Here is an 18,953-nt window from a genome sequence, read left to right on the forward strand (position 1 = left end):
TACCGACGCTTAATAGTGTGTTGGTTAAATCTAGCACAAAACCGACAACTAGCAACGTCGTGGTCAGGGCCTAGGCAAGGAATACAGTAAGAATGAAAATCCTTATGAGGTATTTGCTTCCCACAAGAAATACAGTTATTAACTTTTGCTGACAATGGTCTGGAGCAAGAAAAAAGTTTCCCCATCGGGGTACTTAGCTTTAATGAAGACTTCGGATCTGAAATTCGAATTTGAAAATCTCAGGAATCGGCCAACCAGCACTTGCGAACTGCTTTTGCTTTGGGCACTGCGTGGCAAGAAAGACTGAAGAAAATGGCGTTGGCTGCATCTTTTATACCCCTGGCGCACTGACGTCAGGGAGGAGGCGACAGCAACTGACATCGGATCTAGACTTTGGAACTCAGGCCGACTGCAGGTAGCCTGCCAACAGGATAACCCAATTGTAATGACTGCAACAGTGAAACACGATGAACATCTACAAATTCACTCCTGACGTTCCACCGGTGTTTCTCTTGGACAGGGGCAATAGGTGCTGATCATGGAAACAAAGGCAGAACCTGGCTAGGCTTGTAGGGGCCCTAGGGCCATTAGCCTAGTAACTTCTATGATCTGCTAGAAGTGGACAGGTCAGATCAGAATCTCTGACCCAAACCCATCAGTTGAAGCATGAAGGAAAAGGACATTAGATCAAAATGTTATGCACCATTCGATCCTCAAGTAAAACTAGATCACCTGCACCATTAAGCTAGGTGCTGGCTGGCTGGAAGACAGTTTGTGCCCAATGTGGGCTGCATATCAAAAACAGCAACTGTCTAGCATAGAGGGAGGAAAAGGGGAGGAGTTAGTGTGGCACAAAGAAAGTAAGGCCTAAAATATATATATATTATATATTTAAAAATGTCTGTTTCACAACGAATCTATCAAATCCCTAATCAAAAATTCTACATATGCAAACCTTACTTACCTCTCGGAGAGGAATAATCAAGCGACAGCCATCATCTTCTTTACTAGCAAAACAAATATAATTATTGGAGACAAACATCTGACCAGCAATGTGCGTCTTGTTGAAGGGGGTCCAAAGTGTACAGTCTGTATGTCCATCTAGTCGCTCATCCTTTGGGAGACGGAAAGTTGCCCTGTATCTTTCATTCTTTGCTCGAGCATCAAGGTCCCTAGCAGGTTTTGAAAAAGAAAGCAGCACACTTTGAAATACAATATTTAAAGTTAATTAAACATACATGCAACCACAGATGTTGAAGGCTTGCTATACACCAAAAGATTAATAAAATATGAATGCATTTGCTGTGGCCAACGATCCCAAAACTAACAGAATTATGTTTACATGCAAAATGTGTCTCCAGAGTTCTGGAAGAACAGAAGGAAATATAAACCATGGTCCTGATGTTCAAATGACGCACAACAACCTTCTTTAATAACTACTCTGAGACTTCTGTTCAGATGCCAGGCAATATGGCAGCATACAAAATGACATTCAGCTCTCCAGAATGGAAAAGGTTCAGCAAAGTGCCTACTTTGTAAGAAAATAAGTTCAACAGGAGCTGATTTTTCATTAATTAACAGGCAGACACAAAAAAATCTACTTTCAGCAAATGTATTTCAAATGGAAAATCTCTGAGTAATGTCCTTCATGGCAATGTCACTGACTACTCTGCAAAATAATGCTGAAGCACTACAAGATAACAATTAAAATACTGCAGTGTATACAAATTTGCTAACTAAGAAAATACAGAGATATGGAAGTTTCTTCATTTCTGAGGAATTCCACTAAACTAATTGGAATGAACAGAGTGCTTTAACCCTTACGATTGCAATTTTCCAGCAAAAACTTTGGTCATCAGAAATGCAGACTCAATAAAAATGTCAATAAACATATAGTAAGAAAAAAGAAGTTATGTACTCACCATAACGTTCCATGTTGGTAGTCCATCTCACCCTTCGTTTTTACATATGGGTTCGGAGCCGATCCTCGGCTCCGGCTCGGCCGATTTACAAGCTCAAAGACTTCTTGTTGGCTCATGGCTAAGCAGGTATCCCATAGTGCACCAGTACAAACCCCAGATCTTGTTTGCTGCTCACTAGAAGAAATAACCATAACAGACAAACCAATACTAAAGGGTCTCCAACCAAAGATAACCAAATTATTATTATTATTACTATCTCCAGATCTTCCAGGATGGGGGTAGGAGGGTGGGTTGGTAAAAATGAAGGGTGAGATGGGTGGGTTGGTAAAAATGAAGGGTGAGATGGGTGGGTTGGTAAAAATGAAGGGTGAGATGGACTACCAACATGGAACATTATGGTGAGCACATAACTTCTTTATGTTGTGTAGTCCAATCTCACCTTCATTTTTACATATGGGACAACGTCCCTAGCGCCTTATTCTTGGGTGGCTCACTGGAAAATGCTCCTAAGCACCGTGGAGCCAAAGGATGCTCTACCCCTGGAAGCTATATCCAATTTGTAATGTGCAATAAAAGTGTGAAGGGTGGCCCACGTAGCTGCTGCACAAATATTATAAAGTGGGACCCTGGCTTGAAAGGCTGCAGAGGTAGACAGCGACCTGGTAGAATGAGCTTTGATCCTGCAGAGTAAAGGTCTGCCCTTTGAACTGTAGATAAAGGCTATGCAACTGGAAATCCATTTAGATAGTGTCACTTTAGAAAGTGGTAAGCCCAATCTGGAGTCAGAAAAGGAAATGAACAGTTGATCTGATTTCCTAAAATTCTTGGTCCGCTGTAAATAAAATTGTAGTTGTCTATGAATGTCCAGCTGATGAAAACGGTATTCAGCTGCATTACAGTGATTAGGTAAGAAAACTGGGAGTTCTATGGATTGATTTAAGGTAGCAGAGGAACAAACTTTGGGGACAAATGAGGGATTAGTACGCAGTGACACCCTGTCATTGTGAAAGATCAAATAAGGTAGCTTAACAGACAAGGCTTGTAGCTCTGATACCCGTCTAGCTGACTTAATAGATACCAAAAACAAAGTCTTCCAAGACAAAAATTTCAATGAAGATGAGTGGGAAGATTCAAATGGGGAAGAAGTCAGTTTGGACATCACAAAATGTAAATCCCAAGAAGCCACAGGTTCTTGCAGCGGTGGTCTCAATAGAGTGGCTCCTTTCAAAAAGGTCTTGCATAGCTTATGAGACATTAAACTGGTATCCGGAAACCCTAAGTGAAAACGAGAAATTGCCGCCAATTGGACTCTGATAGTGGCAGCAGCAGATCCTTCCTGAAAAAGCTTGGAGAGAAATTCCAAAATCACAGGGATAGAAGCAGTGTAGGGATCTACATTCACTTTTTGTGCCCAAATAGAAAATCTTTTCCATTTACTGCCATACAGCTTCATAGTTGAAGGTTTATGGGAGGACATAAGAATATGTGATACTGAGGATGATACATCATGAAGCCTGACTAGGGATGGAACTGGAGCAGCAATGCTGTTAATTTGAGGGTGTGGATTGATGGATGTAGTGAACCTGACATGCGAGTCAACAGATCTGGAGCTGGGTCCAGGATCCAAGGATCGTCCAGGAGAAGAGGCTCGAGGAAGGGGAACAAGACCAGACAAGGCCAGTAAGGAGCAATAAAGATCAACTTGCTTCCCAGCTGACTGACTGGCTTTCTGAATCACTTTGGAAATGGAGGAAAGGCATACAGAAGTCCCATGGGCCAATAGGTTCATACTAGGCTATCTGCCCTAGGGCATTTATAAGCCTAGCCAGAGTGTGTTTGGCTTTCGCCACCCATTTTAAATTAATTTTGCTATGCCCTTTTTCGAGGTTAGTATACTGTGCCTCTGTCTAACAGTGACACAGAAGTGATACCCAGGACAAAACTACGATCTCCCATCCACTCATCAAGATTCTTCTTGAAGAGAGTCAATGAAGGACTCTGCCTAACCTGGACTGGGATTTTATTCCAGAGTGAAGGGAGCCTCTGGGTTATGAATCTGTCCCTCCAGCATGTCCTATTTATTTCAGTGCTGAGGTTCAAGTCTCTCGAGCGCGTAGCTCAATGGGATTTGGATTTTCTGAGGTGCAGCATGTCCATTAATTCCGGGTTGGAAATGGCTTTATACGTCAGGCACAAATCGCCTCTGAGCAGGCGGTATGCCACTGAGTAGAGCTGGAGTTTCTTTAACCGGGCAGCATATGGCATCTGTTTGAGCCCTTTGATCCTCTTGGTGAGGTAATTTTGGGGTCTTTCCAGTTGCTGCAGGTGTCTGGTAAGGTACATCCCAAAAGGGGCATTGTACTCAATTATGGGCCTGATGAGGGATGAGTAAAGAGGCACGATGACCTCCCCTGATCTAGATGTGAATCCCTTCATGATTAGGTGGGCTATATAAAATGTTTTTCTAACCACTTTGGCCACGTGGTTTTCAAATGAGAGATTGCTATCAACTTAGGTCCCCAGGTCCCTAATTACTTCTTCCGTACTTAATGGATTACCACCTATGTGGTAATTTGTGGGCACTTTGTTTTTGCCAAAGGGGATGACTATACACTTTTTGGCGTTTAGCTTGAGGCCATGGCTCTGGCACCAGTTGTCTGTTCATGAGGCCCTTTTGGAGGATGCTTGTGTCAGCTGGAGAGTCAATTATGGCGCCTAGTTTGCAGTCATCTGTGAACTTGGTCAGTCACAGTCCTTCCGTGTTGTCCTGTACCTCCGAGAAATATATACCGAACAAGAGAGGTCCCAGGACTGAGCCTTGTGGGACGCCACTTGTAACTGGTTTGGAGTCTGACATGGCTCCAGCAATTCTAACCATGTGGGTTCTGTCCTTGAGCCAGTTTGCAACCCATCTAGTGACATAGGGGTTTATATTTAAGCCAGTGAGCTTATCTATAATGCCCGAGTGGGGTATTGTATTGAAGGCTTTTGTGAGGTCCAGGTAGGCTGTGTGGACCACCTTCCCCTCATCAATGGCCTTGGTGACTGTTTCAAAGAAATCAACCAGGTTTAAGAGGCAGGATCTGCGCTTAACAAAGCCGAACTGGGTAGGATCCAATGTCTGTAGGTCCCCAATATCTTTATTTATGAGGTCCATGATGATCCTTTCCATAGCTTTGCAGACCAAGCTAGTCAGGCTTATGGGGCGATAGTTTCCAGGATCCGTTGAGGCACCACCTTTGTGGAGAGGGACCACTGTTGCTGTACGCTACTCTTTGGGTACATATCCTGTAGTAAGGCTGAGATTGAATAGTAGTTTTATGTTTGGGTTTAGCTCTTCTTGGAGTTCATGTAGGACGCAGCCCGGGACACCGTCTGGTCCCACTGATGCTGCGTTTTTTGCTTTGGAGAGGGCGGCTCTTACCTGAGCATCTGAGATGTCAGGGGGGAAGCACTCTGCTGGGATAGATATTTGCCCTTTTGGTGGGGAGGGGGGGAGAAGTTTGCGCTGAACCTGTCAGCTAGGATGTTGGCTATGTCTGTGGGTTTGGTGTATTTTTTGTCATTTTGGATGAAGTCTGAGCATATCTGGGAAATCCCACCCAGGTTCCTAACATAACTAAAGAAAGCCTTGTGATTATCCTTAGTGTCCTGTGCAATTTTTCTCTCGAAGCTGGCCTTAGACGATTTCATGAGTGCCCGTAGTTTTATGCTAATACTGATCAGAGATGCCTTCCCTTTTTGGGATTTTGCTCTATCATGTAGTAGCTTCCTCCTTCTATTGTACAGTTTGTTTATGGCTGGGGTCCACCAGACAGGACGCCTGCCTTTGGAGGATTGGGTCTTGGTTTTATTTGGGATTGCATGATCCATGCATTCCTGAAGGTGTTCATAGAATGAGTTTATAAAGGATTCTGTGGTCTGGGCAGTATTTTCCACAGGCCCGGGGGCTTTGAAGGATTCCACCTCAGTTTTGAGGAGTGTGAAATTTGCTTTAGAGAAGTTTTTCAGTATGGTTTTCTGGGCAGGGGGTGGGGTCGGGATGTGAATATCCAGTGAGATTAGTTTATGGTCTGATCTTACCAGTGAGGGATACACTCCTGGTCTGGAGCATAGAGTCCCCATATTGGTGATGATCAGGTCCAGTATGTTTTCCCCTCTTGTGGGAGTGGTAATAAGTTATTCCATAGTATTTGAGTTTATAAATTCTAGGAACCTTTGGGCTAGGGTGTTGGAGCTAGAGTAATGCTCCCAGTCTATGTTTGGGAAGTTGAAGTCGCCCAATATAATGGTGTTTGGAGAGACCTTCATATTTTCCAGTGTTCTCAGGAAGGCCGAGTGGGGTTCCTGGGTTTGGGAGGGTGGTCTGTAGCAGGCTATAAACTGGAAGGCAGTTTTACCCACTGTTAGTTGCACGTGGACAGTCTCTGATGCTTCGTGCTGTGCCACCAACCTGGAGGTGTGGGTATCTTTGACGAATATTGATACTTCCCCTCCTTTTGTGGTTCGGTCCAAGATTTGGGGCTGAAAAGCATGGTATGAGGTATAACCTGGTAGTGCTGGGGTGCTCTCGGGAGCCTTGAACCAGGTTTCTGTTACTGCACAGATATCGATGTTCTCCATGCTAAGGAGAGTTTCGAGTGAATGCATCCTGAGGTTTAGACTTCTGGCGTTGAGTAGCATTACTCTTAGTTTCTTATCCCTTGTGATATCTATGGAGGTGGGTTTGTCTTTTGAGCCTTGCCTAAAAAAGGCACTATGGGGGTGGCAAGAGCCTTTGCCAATATCCGAAAGCCCAAGGGTGACAGGTGCAAGCCGTCCCTAGCGAAGCATCGTGGCTTGTCGAGCATGTCATCCCAGGCTGACAGGCATTGGATCCCCTTTGAATGACACCAATACTTAAGCCAATTGTTGAAATTGATCATCTTGTCTTCATATTGTGGCATCATTCTTGGTGAGGGTAAGATGCTACTCAAGGTCAGGGTCATACCGGCCTGGGCTACATGCTCAGAGAGCTCCTCTATGTCTCTTTTCATGTAGTCCAGGGAGGTACGTCTCAGGTCATTTACACTAGCATGGACAATGACGGAGTCATATTTGTACTTGCCTTGGAGTGACCCGAGTGCTTGTGTTATGTGGCGGATCCTAGCGCCCGACAGGCAGCTCACCGTGACCGTCTCCTTGTTCAGCCTGGTGAGCGGGATGTCAGTGTGACAAGTGTATCAGGTGTGTTGTTTAGCCTTAAGGGCTGTGACTGTTCGGCACACTGGCTTTGTGAGCTATGTGTTGCACGTGTTTTGTTTTGGGGTAGCGGTTGCTTGGGTCTCTGCTTTGGAGGTCTCTGCTGCTTAGGAAGATTTTTATTTAGACCCTCCGAGAATGTTTTCGTGTGTTTATGTGTTTGGTTTGCTGTCGTGGTAGGCCTATGTGAGACTGGAATTGTAGTGAGTGTGGTTTCCTTCTCCTCCTGACTGGTTACACCAGTACTGAGTTGAGAAAGAGCTTAGCCTCCAGTTTGGCTATATGGTTGCATCTCTCACATGTGTTGGAATTTGTTGGGAGGAGGAGAGGGTTGTCTGTGTACATGAGGCAGTTGTAACATTGCCTCAAGATTCCCAGATTCACCAGCTGGACCGGAAAGGAGGTTGACAACTGAACTTTGGACATGCTAGAATAGTATTGGGAATTCCTTTATAACTGAAAAAAAGGGCCAATGGGGAACACGGTACTCAAGGGGAGTTTGTGAGGGTGTAGTGCTTTTAATTTTTTAGTGCTGACTTATATACTGGGTGACACAGTGGTGCAGTGGTTAACGTTGTCACCTCACAGCAAGAGGTTCTCTGGTTCGATTCTTGGCTGGGGTGCCTTCTGTGTGGAGTTTGCATGTTCTCCCTGTGTTCGCGTGGGTTTCCTCCCACATTCCAAAAACATGCATCTGGAGCATTTCTCTCCGGGCCTCCGCTGAAAACAGGCTCTGTTGAACCTAGACGGACTATCCCGGTCAACAAATGTTAAATAAATAAAATAAATAAAATAAAAATATAATTGCTTTAGTGAGCAAATGCCAGGCTTTAGAGTAGAAATAGGGTGTTTATTATGAGAACTAGATCTGTTCTAAGGGAAAAAGTGAAGAGCCGAGAATGGTTTAAACCCAATTAAGCGGAGCTGCCCGCTGCTGCGCTATGCGCAAAATCGCGCAAAGCCGCCCCAAAGCGGGTTTTATACAGGTGGACTTGAAAGAGCTAGAAATTGGCCCAAAACGGCCAATAGACTACCAGATTCTTGTGCTGGGAACACTCCTCCAGGGATGGATAGGCTGCTCTAATCTCCCCACTGCCACTGGTGAACAAAGAAGCCTCCCTTTATCCAAGAAAGGAAATGGGCAACACAGGAACTTTCCAAAAGTCCAGAATACAGCAAAGCCTGTATTTGGACTACACTAGGTCAGGAAAGAAAGGAAACGAGGATATTTTTTTTGTTTTTTTTCTTTTTTGCAACAAACAGCAGGAAGATGCAATAAATATGTAACATAGGCTAGCGCACTTGAGTGTGTAGCCTCAACAGGTAAATGCAACAAACAGGACAAACTTTAAAAGTGCAGGTGCAAAAACAACTTTAAACAGTGAACCAGAGCATCTCTGGGTGTCTTCCCCAGAAGGGGAATGAGGGAAAAATAGCTGCTGCATTTGGCATTGACTGGACTGGCAAAAAAGTCGCAGCAAGGCTGTCCCCATTTTTGGAAAATCTGTTCCGCTGTTTCCCGTTTCAGAGACCACTCATGAGGCAGTAGAATCGCACGGCTGAGCTTGTCAGCTATCATGCTGGCCATCCCTGGAATGCGAGTTGCAACCAGAAAGCACTGGGAAGAAATCGCCCATTCCCAAACTCGCATGGCCTCTCGACAGAGTGGGTAAGATCTGGTACCGCCCTGTTTGTTGATATACCAAACTACTGACATGCTGACTGATTGTATTGCAATAGTCCCTAGAGGAAGAAGGTCTTTAAGTGCTTGCAATGCCAGGAGCACCTCCCTCATCTCCAGAACATGGATATGTAGGTGAGCCTCGTGTTCTTGCCATGTGACTTGGACAGTCCTGCCGAGATAATGCCCTCCCCACATGATTTGGGAGGCATCCGTGGTCACAGTGGCAACAGGTTGGGCAGGAACAAAGGAAGTGCCCGTGATCAACTGGTTGGGTGCTAACCACCAAAGAAGGTCCTTCTTGCATGATTCCATCAGTAGGATAGGATGACTCAGTGGGAGATATTGGAAGGACCATTGGGAAGACAGAAGCCACTGGAGAATTCTCATGTGCAACCTGGCTAATGGTACTAATAGAATGGTGGAAGTCATAGTTCCGAGGAGCTGAAGAACCCACTTCACTTTGACCTTCCGCAATGGGAGAAAATGTTGAATTTGAGAGATTAAGTTTTGTGCCCTTTCGGCGGGGAGACGAGCTGTCATGTTCACTGTGTCTACCTCTGTGCCTATAAAAATCACAGATTGAGAGGACAATAATGCAGATTTTTCCCAGTTTATGGAGATCCCTAACTTTGCACAAAGTTGAATAGTGGTGTCCCTATTTTGGAGGAGTAGGTGCCTGGTGGGGGCGGTCAGGAGCCAGTCATCCAAATACGGAAACAGCTGGAATCCCCGATGTCTCAGGTGAGCTGTCACTACTGCCATGCATTTGGTGAACACACTGGGGGCTGTGGTGAGACCAAGGACAGAGCATGAAACTGATAATGACTGGCTCCCAGCCGGAAGCGTAGATGGCTCCTAGATGCTTTGTCCATTTTTATATGCTAGTAGGCATCTTGGAGATCTAGACAGCACATCCAATAGTCTTTCCCTAACAATGGGAGTATCGACTGCAGTGTTACCATCCGAAACTTGTCCTTCTTCATGGATTCATTTAATCTGCTGAGGTCCAATATTGGCCTCCAATCTCTGGTTCATTTTGGTACTAAAAAGAAGCTGGAGAAAGTTCTGGATCCTATCTGGTCTGCTGGGATGGATTGGATGACTCTTTTTAAGAGCAACTTGTTGATCTCCACAGTTGCTTGATCTCCACAGTTGCCTGATCTCTGTGATTGGGTGGTACATCTGGGATCTTCTTGGGAACAAATGGTTGAAGGGAAAGGGGTATGATATAGCCTCTGGTAACAACTCTGTGTACCCACTTGTCTTGAGTGATATTTAGCCAGGCTTCTGGATACAAAGAAATGCGACCCCCGACTGGCCCCAGAGAAACGCAGTCGGGCCCCAGATCAGGAGCGCTGATAAGGCCGTCCCCCAAAAGGAATCACGGCCTTGCTGGTATTGTGGACCACCCCTGCCTCTAGGGCAACATCTCCCATTTCCTCCTCCTCCTCTGCCTCTGAAGGAGGGTTTACCCTGTGTGTCCGGAAAGACCCTCTGGGACTTTTTGAACCACATTTTACCGGCCCTTTGAGCTTTGGGATATGATCGAGAGGGAACAGTAAAACGTACTCCAACGGCAGAAGAATCTTTCCTTCCTGCTCATACCAAGTGAGTGTATCCTTCACCTTAGAACCAAACAATGAGGAACCATCAAATGGGGCGTTGGTGAAAGTAGACTTGAATGGTTCCACAAAACTACACAAGCGCATCCAGGGCAACTCCTGAACCCACTGCTCTACTTGCTCCATCAGCGGAATAGGAGAAAAGCCGCATGGAGGAGTTAACTATAGAATTTAAGGTGGACAACTGAGCAGACATCTTGTCAGGGACCCCCTCAGTACACACACCTTGTATAGAATCTTCTAACTCCTTGAGGAGATCCCTCTGCAATCTCGTGAAGTGAGTGAGATAGTTCAACGATCGAAGGGTAAATGCCGCTGAACTAAAGATACACTTCCCAAATCTGTCCATCTGTCGAGAATCCTTCTTTGGCAGATGAACAGAGGAAGAAGTCTCCACCAGCTCCTTCTTTGTGGCCGCTGCCACCACTATGGCATCTACGGGAATGCCCTTAGACAAAAACTCTTTACCGGGAGGGGCAGACAGAAACTTATTAGGTCTCCTGGGGACTGGCTCCATGGCATCAGGAGTATTCCACACCTTTCAACTAACTAGATCTATAAGTTATTCAAAAAGCGGAGACACCCAAGAGGCAGAAGGTTGAGACCCGTAAGCCTTCAGGTACACAGACTCCTCATCAGAAGGGTTGACAGTGGGCCAGTCGCTCCTCTGCTTAAGGATCTCCAGGAAGTCCACAAAGGAGACATAATCAGAGAATGACTTGGGGGACCCTTCCGACTCCTCGAGGTCAGTGTCCGATGTCAAAGACTCATCCTGGGAGTCAACATGCTTCCTCTTACATAACCTCTTTCAGGGAGGCTCCTCGAAAAGACATTCCGGGGAGGCCTCAGAAGAGTGGGAGCCACCAGCCGATGGCTCCTGAGGCTGAGGGTCTCTGCTGTCTCCAGAGAGAGTAGGGGCTGAGACCAAAATGGGTGCTCTCAGGGGGGGGGGGAGTGCTGGTAACACTGGTAGGAGCTGGAGAATGAGACAGCACGCTCCTCCTCATCATCATCTCAAACACCGACCTCTCTGGCTCCAAAAACCTCCCCCGCTCCGAAGAGACAAAGGTTGACGTTGGAGCCAGAGCCGTCGGCTCAGAGGTGGATGCAGGGTCCAAGCTCACCCAGGCTGACGCACCGAGGGGAAAGCTCGGAACTGAAGAACGATTCCAACCCTCTCAGTCGGCGCCGACAGAAGAGCTTCGGCCCCTGGACACGACAGACGGCACCGAGTGTGTCTGAGCCGAACCCGGCTCCAAAGCAGTGACAAACGGAGCTGAAAAGTACAGTTTTGTACCTACCATAAATGTAGATGTTCGAGTGTTCACCCTGCTGCAGTCGTCACACTTGGGTTATCCTGCTGTCAGGTGGTCCCACAGTCGTCTTGAGTTCCAAAGTCTTGGTCCGGCGTCGGTTGCTGTTGCTTCCTCCCTGACATTTGCGTGCCAGGGGTATAAGAAGAGGCATCTGATGCCATTTTCTTCAGTTTTTCTTGCCCCAGATGTCAGGTGCCCCCAACAGGTAGGCAATACATGTTGCTATATAAAAATATATATGTATAAGTAAGAGTAAAGCAATACTTTCAGTTACAAGCAAATACACCACAGAGGTTGTATAGGATAGAAGGGAATGGATAAGTCCATCTAGTTCAGATGGGATGGGGGAGGGTAACCTGGACTGCAGCAGGGTGAACACTCGAACATCTACATTTATGGTAGGTACAAAACTGTACTATGTTCATCGTGTTACCCTGCTGCAGTCATCACACTTGGGTAAAATCCCAAAAGCTAAGGATGGGTGGTGGAGTTAAACAGGGTTAGAATAAGCTAGTAGGCCCTGCAAAACTGCAGTGGCAAAGCCAGCTCTAGTCTTAGAATATAGAGGTAAGTGATAGTGTTTAGTGAAGGTGTGCACTGAACTCCAAGTTGCAGCTTCCAGAATATCCTTGGTTGGCACCCCCCTGAGAAAGGCCGTTGATGTAGCTGTAGCCCTGGTGGAGTGGGGCCTAATGCTAGCAGGTACCGGTTTCCCATGATGCGTGTAGCAGAAATGTATGCAATGTCCTATCCATTTAGAAATGGTCTGTTTTGAGATGGCTTTTCCTCGTGATCCTGTGGCATAGGCTACAAAGAGCTGGTCAGAGTTTCTGAAAGCCTTAGTTTTATCCAAGTAGTAACGTAATTGTCTGTGAATGTCCAAAGAGTGCAGGAGTCTTTCTCCTTTGTTCTGGGGATTTGGGAAAAAGGTGGGCAAATGAATGGTTTGGTTTAGGGCCACACTGGATACCACCTTTGGCATAAAGGAAGGGTTAGTTCGCAGAGAGACTCTGTCTTGATGAAAAATGAGGAAAGGCTCCACTGCCATTAGTGCCTGTAGCTCTGAGAGTCTTCTAGCTGAAGTTATTGCTAGCAGCAGGGCAGTTTTCCATGAAAGAAACTGTAAATCAGCAGAGAAAGCTGGTTCAAAGGGTGGCAGTGTAAGTTTTTCCAGAACAAAGTTGAGACCCCAAGTAGGTGTTTGGTGCTCTCCTGGGTGGTCCTATGTTCTTAGCCCCTCTGAAGTACTGTCTTAGGAGTGGATGTGAAAATAAAGGAGGATCCGTGTTGTAATGAGCTGAAATTGCTGAGGCGTGGATCTTAATAGATGAAAAGGAAAGTCCGTTGTGCAACATCTCAGTTAAATATTGTAGAATCTGAGGCATGTTTGGATAAAGGGGATTTTGGCCTTTAGCCTGGTTCCAGGCACAAAATCTTTTCCATTTGTCTGAATAGGTTTTCCTGGTGCTGGGCCTCCTGGCCTCCAGAATGACATCCATAACAGCTTTGGATAGAGGTGTTGTTTGATTGTATAGGTAACTTGCCATGCAGCCAGATTTAAAGTCTTGAGCTGGCCGTGTAGAATTTGATTGTCTCGCTGGGTGAGCAGGTGAGGAATTTGTGGTAAAATCCATGGTGGGCCTTGGGCCATGTTCTTTAGAATTGGGTACCAGTGCTGGCGTGGCCAGTCTGGTGCAATGAGTATCATTTGAGGCCTCTCCAATCGGACTTTCAGCAGCACCTTCGCTAGAAGAGGTAGTAGAGGAAAGGCATACATTGTTAATGTTTTCCAACTGAATGAGAGGGCATCCACTTTCCAATCTTGTGGGTGGAATGTCCTTGTACAAAATTTTTGTAGTTGGTAATTTTGGGGATTGGCAAACAGATCTATATCTGGGCGTCCCCATTTTTGAGTTATCATTGCAAATATTTGTGGATCCAGTTTCTACTTGTGGGGATCCATGACGTTTCGGCTTAGGTCATCTGCCAATGTGTTTTTCTTTCCTGGCAGGAATTGTGCTTGTAGTTGAACTTGGTAAGACAGTGCTGTGTTCCACAAGGTCATTGCTTGTCTGCATAGAGGGTAGGAATGTGTGCCCCCTTGCTTGTTGATGTACCACATTACTGTGGTATTGTCCGTCTTTACTATTAGTTGTCCTGGGTGTAAGATTTCCTTGAAAGCTGATAGGGCATTCTGTACTGCTAGCATTTCCTTTTGATTGATATGCAGATGCCTTTGATCTGTAGTCCATTTGCCCTGAATGCACTGTCCTGCCATGTGTGCTCCCCAGGCATAGTCCGATGCATCTGTTGTCATAGTTTGCCTGGCTGTGGGTAATGTGAAAGGCTGACCCTTGTTGAGGTGACATGCCTGTGCCCACCATAGAAACTCCTGTTGAAGGCAGGGAATGAGTGGTATCATTGTTTCCAAGCTGTGGCTGTTCTGAGTCCATACGCTTTTCAGGTATCATTGTAATTTCCTCATATGCAGTTTTGCAAATGGTATTAGTAGAATGCAAGATGCCATGAATCCCAAGGCCTGCAGAATTTTTCTTGCAGGGAGTTGGGTCTTTGTTGCCATTATTTTGAAGTATTGATTTAGCTGTAGTTGTTTGTCTGGCATGAGATAAGCCATCTGGGCCGTTGTATTCAAGCTGGCACCCAGGAATATTATGGTTTGTGAGGGCACTAGTTTTGATTTATTTTCGTTTACTGTGTACCCTAGGCAACTTAGAAGGTGTTTGACAAATGCCAGATGTTTTAAAAGAATGTCCTTGCTTTCTGCTTGAATAAGGCAGTCGTCCAGGTATGGGTATATTTGAATTCCTCTTTGTCTGCAGTATGCAATTACTGGTGCCAGGCATTTTGTGAAGACCCTGGGTGCAGTAGATAAGCCAAAGGGCAGTGCAGAGAATTGATAATGGGTTGAGCCTGCAAGGTGACTCTATAGTCAGGCACACTGATGTTCCAATCACTAGACTAAACAAGCAGAAAGTTACTGTCAGCTGCCTGTCAGGTGCCAGGATCCGCCACATAACGCATGCACTCAGGTCACTTCACAATAAGTACAAATATGACACTGTCATTGTCTATGTTGGTGTGAATGACCTGAGACGTACCTCCCTGGACTACATGAAAAGAGACATGGAGGAGCTCTCCGATCTTGTATCCAAGGCAGGTATGACCCTAACCCTGAGTAGCATCCTGCCATCACCCAGAATGATACCACAGTACAAGGACAAAATGATTAACTTCAACAATTGGCTAAGCTTCTGGCGTCATTCTAAGGGGATCCAGTATTTGTCTGCCTGGGACGACATGATTGACAGTCCACGATGCTTTGCCAGAGATGGCCTGCCCCTGTCGCCCTTAGGATTCCGGATACTGGCTAAGACTCTTGCCACCCCTATAGTGCCTTTTTTAGGCAAGGTTCAAATGACAAATTCACCACCGTAACCGGTACAAGCAAGCAAAATCTGAGGGTAATGCTACTCATTGCTAAAAGTCTAAACCTCAAAATGCACTCACTCAAGGCACTCCTTAAAATGGAGAACAAAGACATCTGTGCAGTGACAGAGACCTGGTTCAAAGCTCCAGAGAGCACCCCTGCATTACCAGGCTTCAATTCATACCACACCTTTCGGCCACCTAACCCAGAATGAAGTACTAAAGGCGGAGGCGTGTCCACATTCATTAAGGATATCCACACCTCCAGGCTAGTTGCACAGCATAATGCATCCGAGATTATCCAAGTGCAACTAATTCTGGGCAAGACCGCAATCCAAATTGTAGCTTGCTACAGACCCCCCACCATGCCCCAGGATTCACACTCCTCATTTCTTGATACACTGGAAAGTATTAGGGTACAACCCAACACCCTAATAATGGGCGATTTCAACTACCCCACCATTAACTGGGAAAACTATTCATGTACCAACTCTTTTGCTCAACGTTTTCTAGAATTCATAAATTCCAACGCCTTGGATCAACTTATTCACACCCCCACCAGGGGCAGCAATATCCTAGACCTGGTCATCACCAACATGGGAAACCGGTGTTCCACACCAGAGGTCAATTCCTCGTTGGTTAGATCCGACCACAAGCTAATCAGCCTAGACATCCACATCCCACCGCCAGCCCCAATTAGGGAAACCATCGTAAAAAACTTCTCAAAAGCCAACTTCACACTTCTTAAGACAGAAGTGGCAAACTTCATGACACCCATGCAGATGGACAATAGAGGTATGACTGCCGAATCCTACACAAATGCACTTTATAAGCACTTACAAGAGTGCATGGATCATGCTATCCTAATAGAAACAAGATGTTATCCTCCAAAAAAAGGAAGCCAATCTGGTGGTCCTCTGCCATAAACAAACTCTACAACAGAAGAAAGAAAAGTACAGTTTTGTACCTACCATAAATGTAGATGTCCGATAGACATGCAACTGCAGTCATAACATGAGGGTTGTCCTGCCTCAGGCAGCCCTCAGTCGGCCGGATTCCAATGTCTGGGTCCGACGTCGGCTGATGTCGCATTTCTCTCCGACGTCAGAGCGGCTGGAGTACATAAGCATCAGCCAACGCCATTTTCTTCAGTGTTTCTTGCCCCAGATGCCAGGTGCCCTCCAAGGAAGGCTGTAATGAAATTGGAAGACAAAAACAGGATTCCAAACAAATAAATGAGCAATAAAACAAACACACCATAACAGATATCCCCAGCTAAGAGTAACAGGGATAGGAGTGGACCCTAGGCATAGAGGGGTATGGAGGGAGGGAAAATCCGACTGCAGTTGCATGTCCATCGGACATCTACATTTATGGTAGGTACAAAACTGTACTATGTCCTTCAAGAATGCAACTGCAGTCATAACATGTGGGTAGAATACCATAGCTTAGCTGGGGGAGGAGGTATGCACTAGGAAAGAGATGGTGTGGCAATCAAACCTTGCAGGACTGCCAAAGCAAAGCCTGCTCTGGATCTGGAATATAGAGGGAGATTGTAGTGTTTGGAGAATGTATGCACGGAGCTTCATGTAGCAGCTTCTAGAATGTCCTTGGTAGGCACCCCTCTTAAAATGCTGTAGAGGTGGCTGTAGCTCTGGTGGAATGTGGTCTGACATTGGCTGGAACAGTCTTTCCATGAAAGGAATAACAGAATCTGATGCAACGTCCAATCCATTTAGAAATAGTCTGTTTTGAAATTGCTTTTCCCTGGACTGCAGGGGTGTAAGCTACAAAAAGCTGTTCAGACTTCTTACTGGCCTTGGTTCTGTCCAGGTAGTATCGAAGTTGTCTGTGAATGTCCAAGGTATGCAAAAGTCTTTCCCCCTTATTCTCAGGATTGGGGAAGAAAGCAGGCAGATGAATAGCTTGATTTAGAGAAACCCTAGATACCACCTTTGGCATAAAAGTAGGGTTGGTCCTTAATGAAACCCTGTGTCTGTGGAAAATAATAAAGGGTGGTATTGCCATTAGGGCCTGTAGCTCTGAAACCCTTCTTGCTGAGGTAATTGCCAACAGGAAAGCTGTCTTCCATGAGAGAAATTGCAAGTCAACTGAAGCTGCTGGCTCAAAAGGAGGTAGAGTCAGTTTTTCTAAAACAAAATTGAGGTCCCAGGCCGGCACTGGGGCCTTTCTTGGTGGCTTAATGTTCTTGATTCCCCTGAGGAATTGTCTTAGTAAGGGGTGAGAGAAAACAGGAGGATCAGTGTTGTATCTAGCTGAAATAGCAGATGCATGTATCTTTATGGAAGAATATGAGAGGCCGTTCTTTAACATATCTGCCAAATATTCCAAGATAAGTGGGATGTTCAGCAATGAAGCATCATGTCCCTTGCTGGTATTCCAATTGCTGTATCTTTTCCACTTTGCTAAGTAAACCTTTCTGGTGGATGGTCTTGAGCCTCTGTTAGTATCCGCTGAACTTCCTTAAAGAGAGATAAGCTGAAGTTATTTATGGGATCTCCCAAGCTGTTAGCTGCAGTGTCTGAAGGTTTGGATGCAGTGTTTCGAAATTGTGTTGAGTCAAAAGTAGAGGCCACTGAGGGAGGGCCCACCTCCTGGTGTGACATATGCTCCGTAGTAGTGGGTACCAGTGTTGTCTTGGCCAATCCGGAGCTATTATGATTCCCTTGGGCTTCTCTGCTTTGATCTTTAGTAATACTGAGGTCATCAGTGGCAGAGGTGGGAATGCATAGATTGCTAGGGAGTTCCAGTTGAATGAGAGGGCATCTATTTTCCAAGCTTTTGGATGGTATGTCCTTGTGCAAAATTTTGGTAGAAGATGGTTGAGGTGAGAGGCAAATAGGTCCACTTCTGGCTTGCCCCATGTCGAAGTGAGTTGTCTGAAGGCCTTCGGATGTAACCTCCACTCGTGTGGATCTGTGAAATTCCTGCTTAGGCTGTCCGCCAACACACTGTCTTTTCCTGGAACAAACTGGGATTGTAACTGGATGTTTAGGCTCAGTGATTTCTCCCAAAGCTGCATTGTCAGTCTGCAAAGGGGGTAAGAGTGGGTGCTCCCCTGCTTGTTTATGTACCACATCACAGTGGTGTTGTCTGTCCGTATCATTAAATGGCCTTGCTGGAGTTGGTGTTGAAAAGCCTCGATGGCATGCATTACTGCCAGCATTTCCTTTTGGTTTATATGCAGATATGTTTCCTTTGGAGACCAGTGTCCTTGTATACACCTGCCTTCCATGTGCGCCCCCCATCCAAGGTCTGAGGCGTCTGTAGTCATGGTCTGTGTTATCTGTGGTTTTTTGAATGACATACCTGTGTTTTCCTGGCTCACGGAGGCCCACCATAGGAATTCCTTTTGTAGGCATGGAATGAGTGGTATGATGGTCTCCAAGTTGTTGCTGTGTTGAGACCAAACACTTTTTAGGTACCATTGAAGCTTTCTCATGTGTAGTTTTGCTAATGGAACCAGTAGAATGCAGGATGCCATGTAACCCAGGGCCTGTAGGAATCTCCTTGCAGTCATCTGGGTGAGTTTTGCTAAACCTTTGAAGTAATGAGTTAACTTCTCTTGCTTGTCTTCTGTCAGGTAAGCCATCTGAGAGGCTGTGTCTAGTTTGGCTCCTAAGAAGATTATTTGCTGGGATGGCTGCAGTCTTGACTTTTGGAAGTTGACTGTGTATCCCAGAGCTTGAAGTAATCGTAT

General features: G+C 45.7%; 1 protein-coding gene across 3 annotated transcripts in view; it reads right to left on the reverse strand.

Annotated features, from left to right (window-relative positions):
• TBC1D9B (TBC1 domain family member 9B) overlaps positions 1–18,953 on the reverse strand; it is a 2,477,681-nt gene that overhangs the window by 2,051,238 nt on the left and 407,490 nt on the right. For all 3 annotated transcript variants that reach the window (XM_044069590.1, XM_044069591.1, XM_044069593.1), the window contains one exon: positions 965–1,172. In XM_044069590.1, the coding sequence (XP_043925525.1) occupies positions 965–1,172 (208 nt within the window). The remainder of the gene's footprint in view (positions 1–964; positions 1,173–18,953) is intronic.

Source organism: Protopterus annectens, chromosome 4.part0 (genome assembly GCF_019279795.1).
Source record: "Protopterus annectens isolate FY-2018-M chromosome 4.part0, PAN1.0, whole genome shotgun sequence".
NCBI classification, from domain to species: Eukaryota; Metazoa; Chordata; order Ceratodontiformes; family Protopteridae; genus Protopterus; species Protopterus annectens.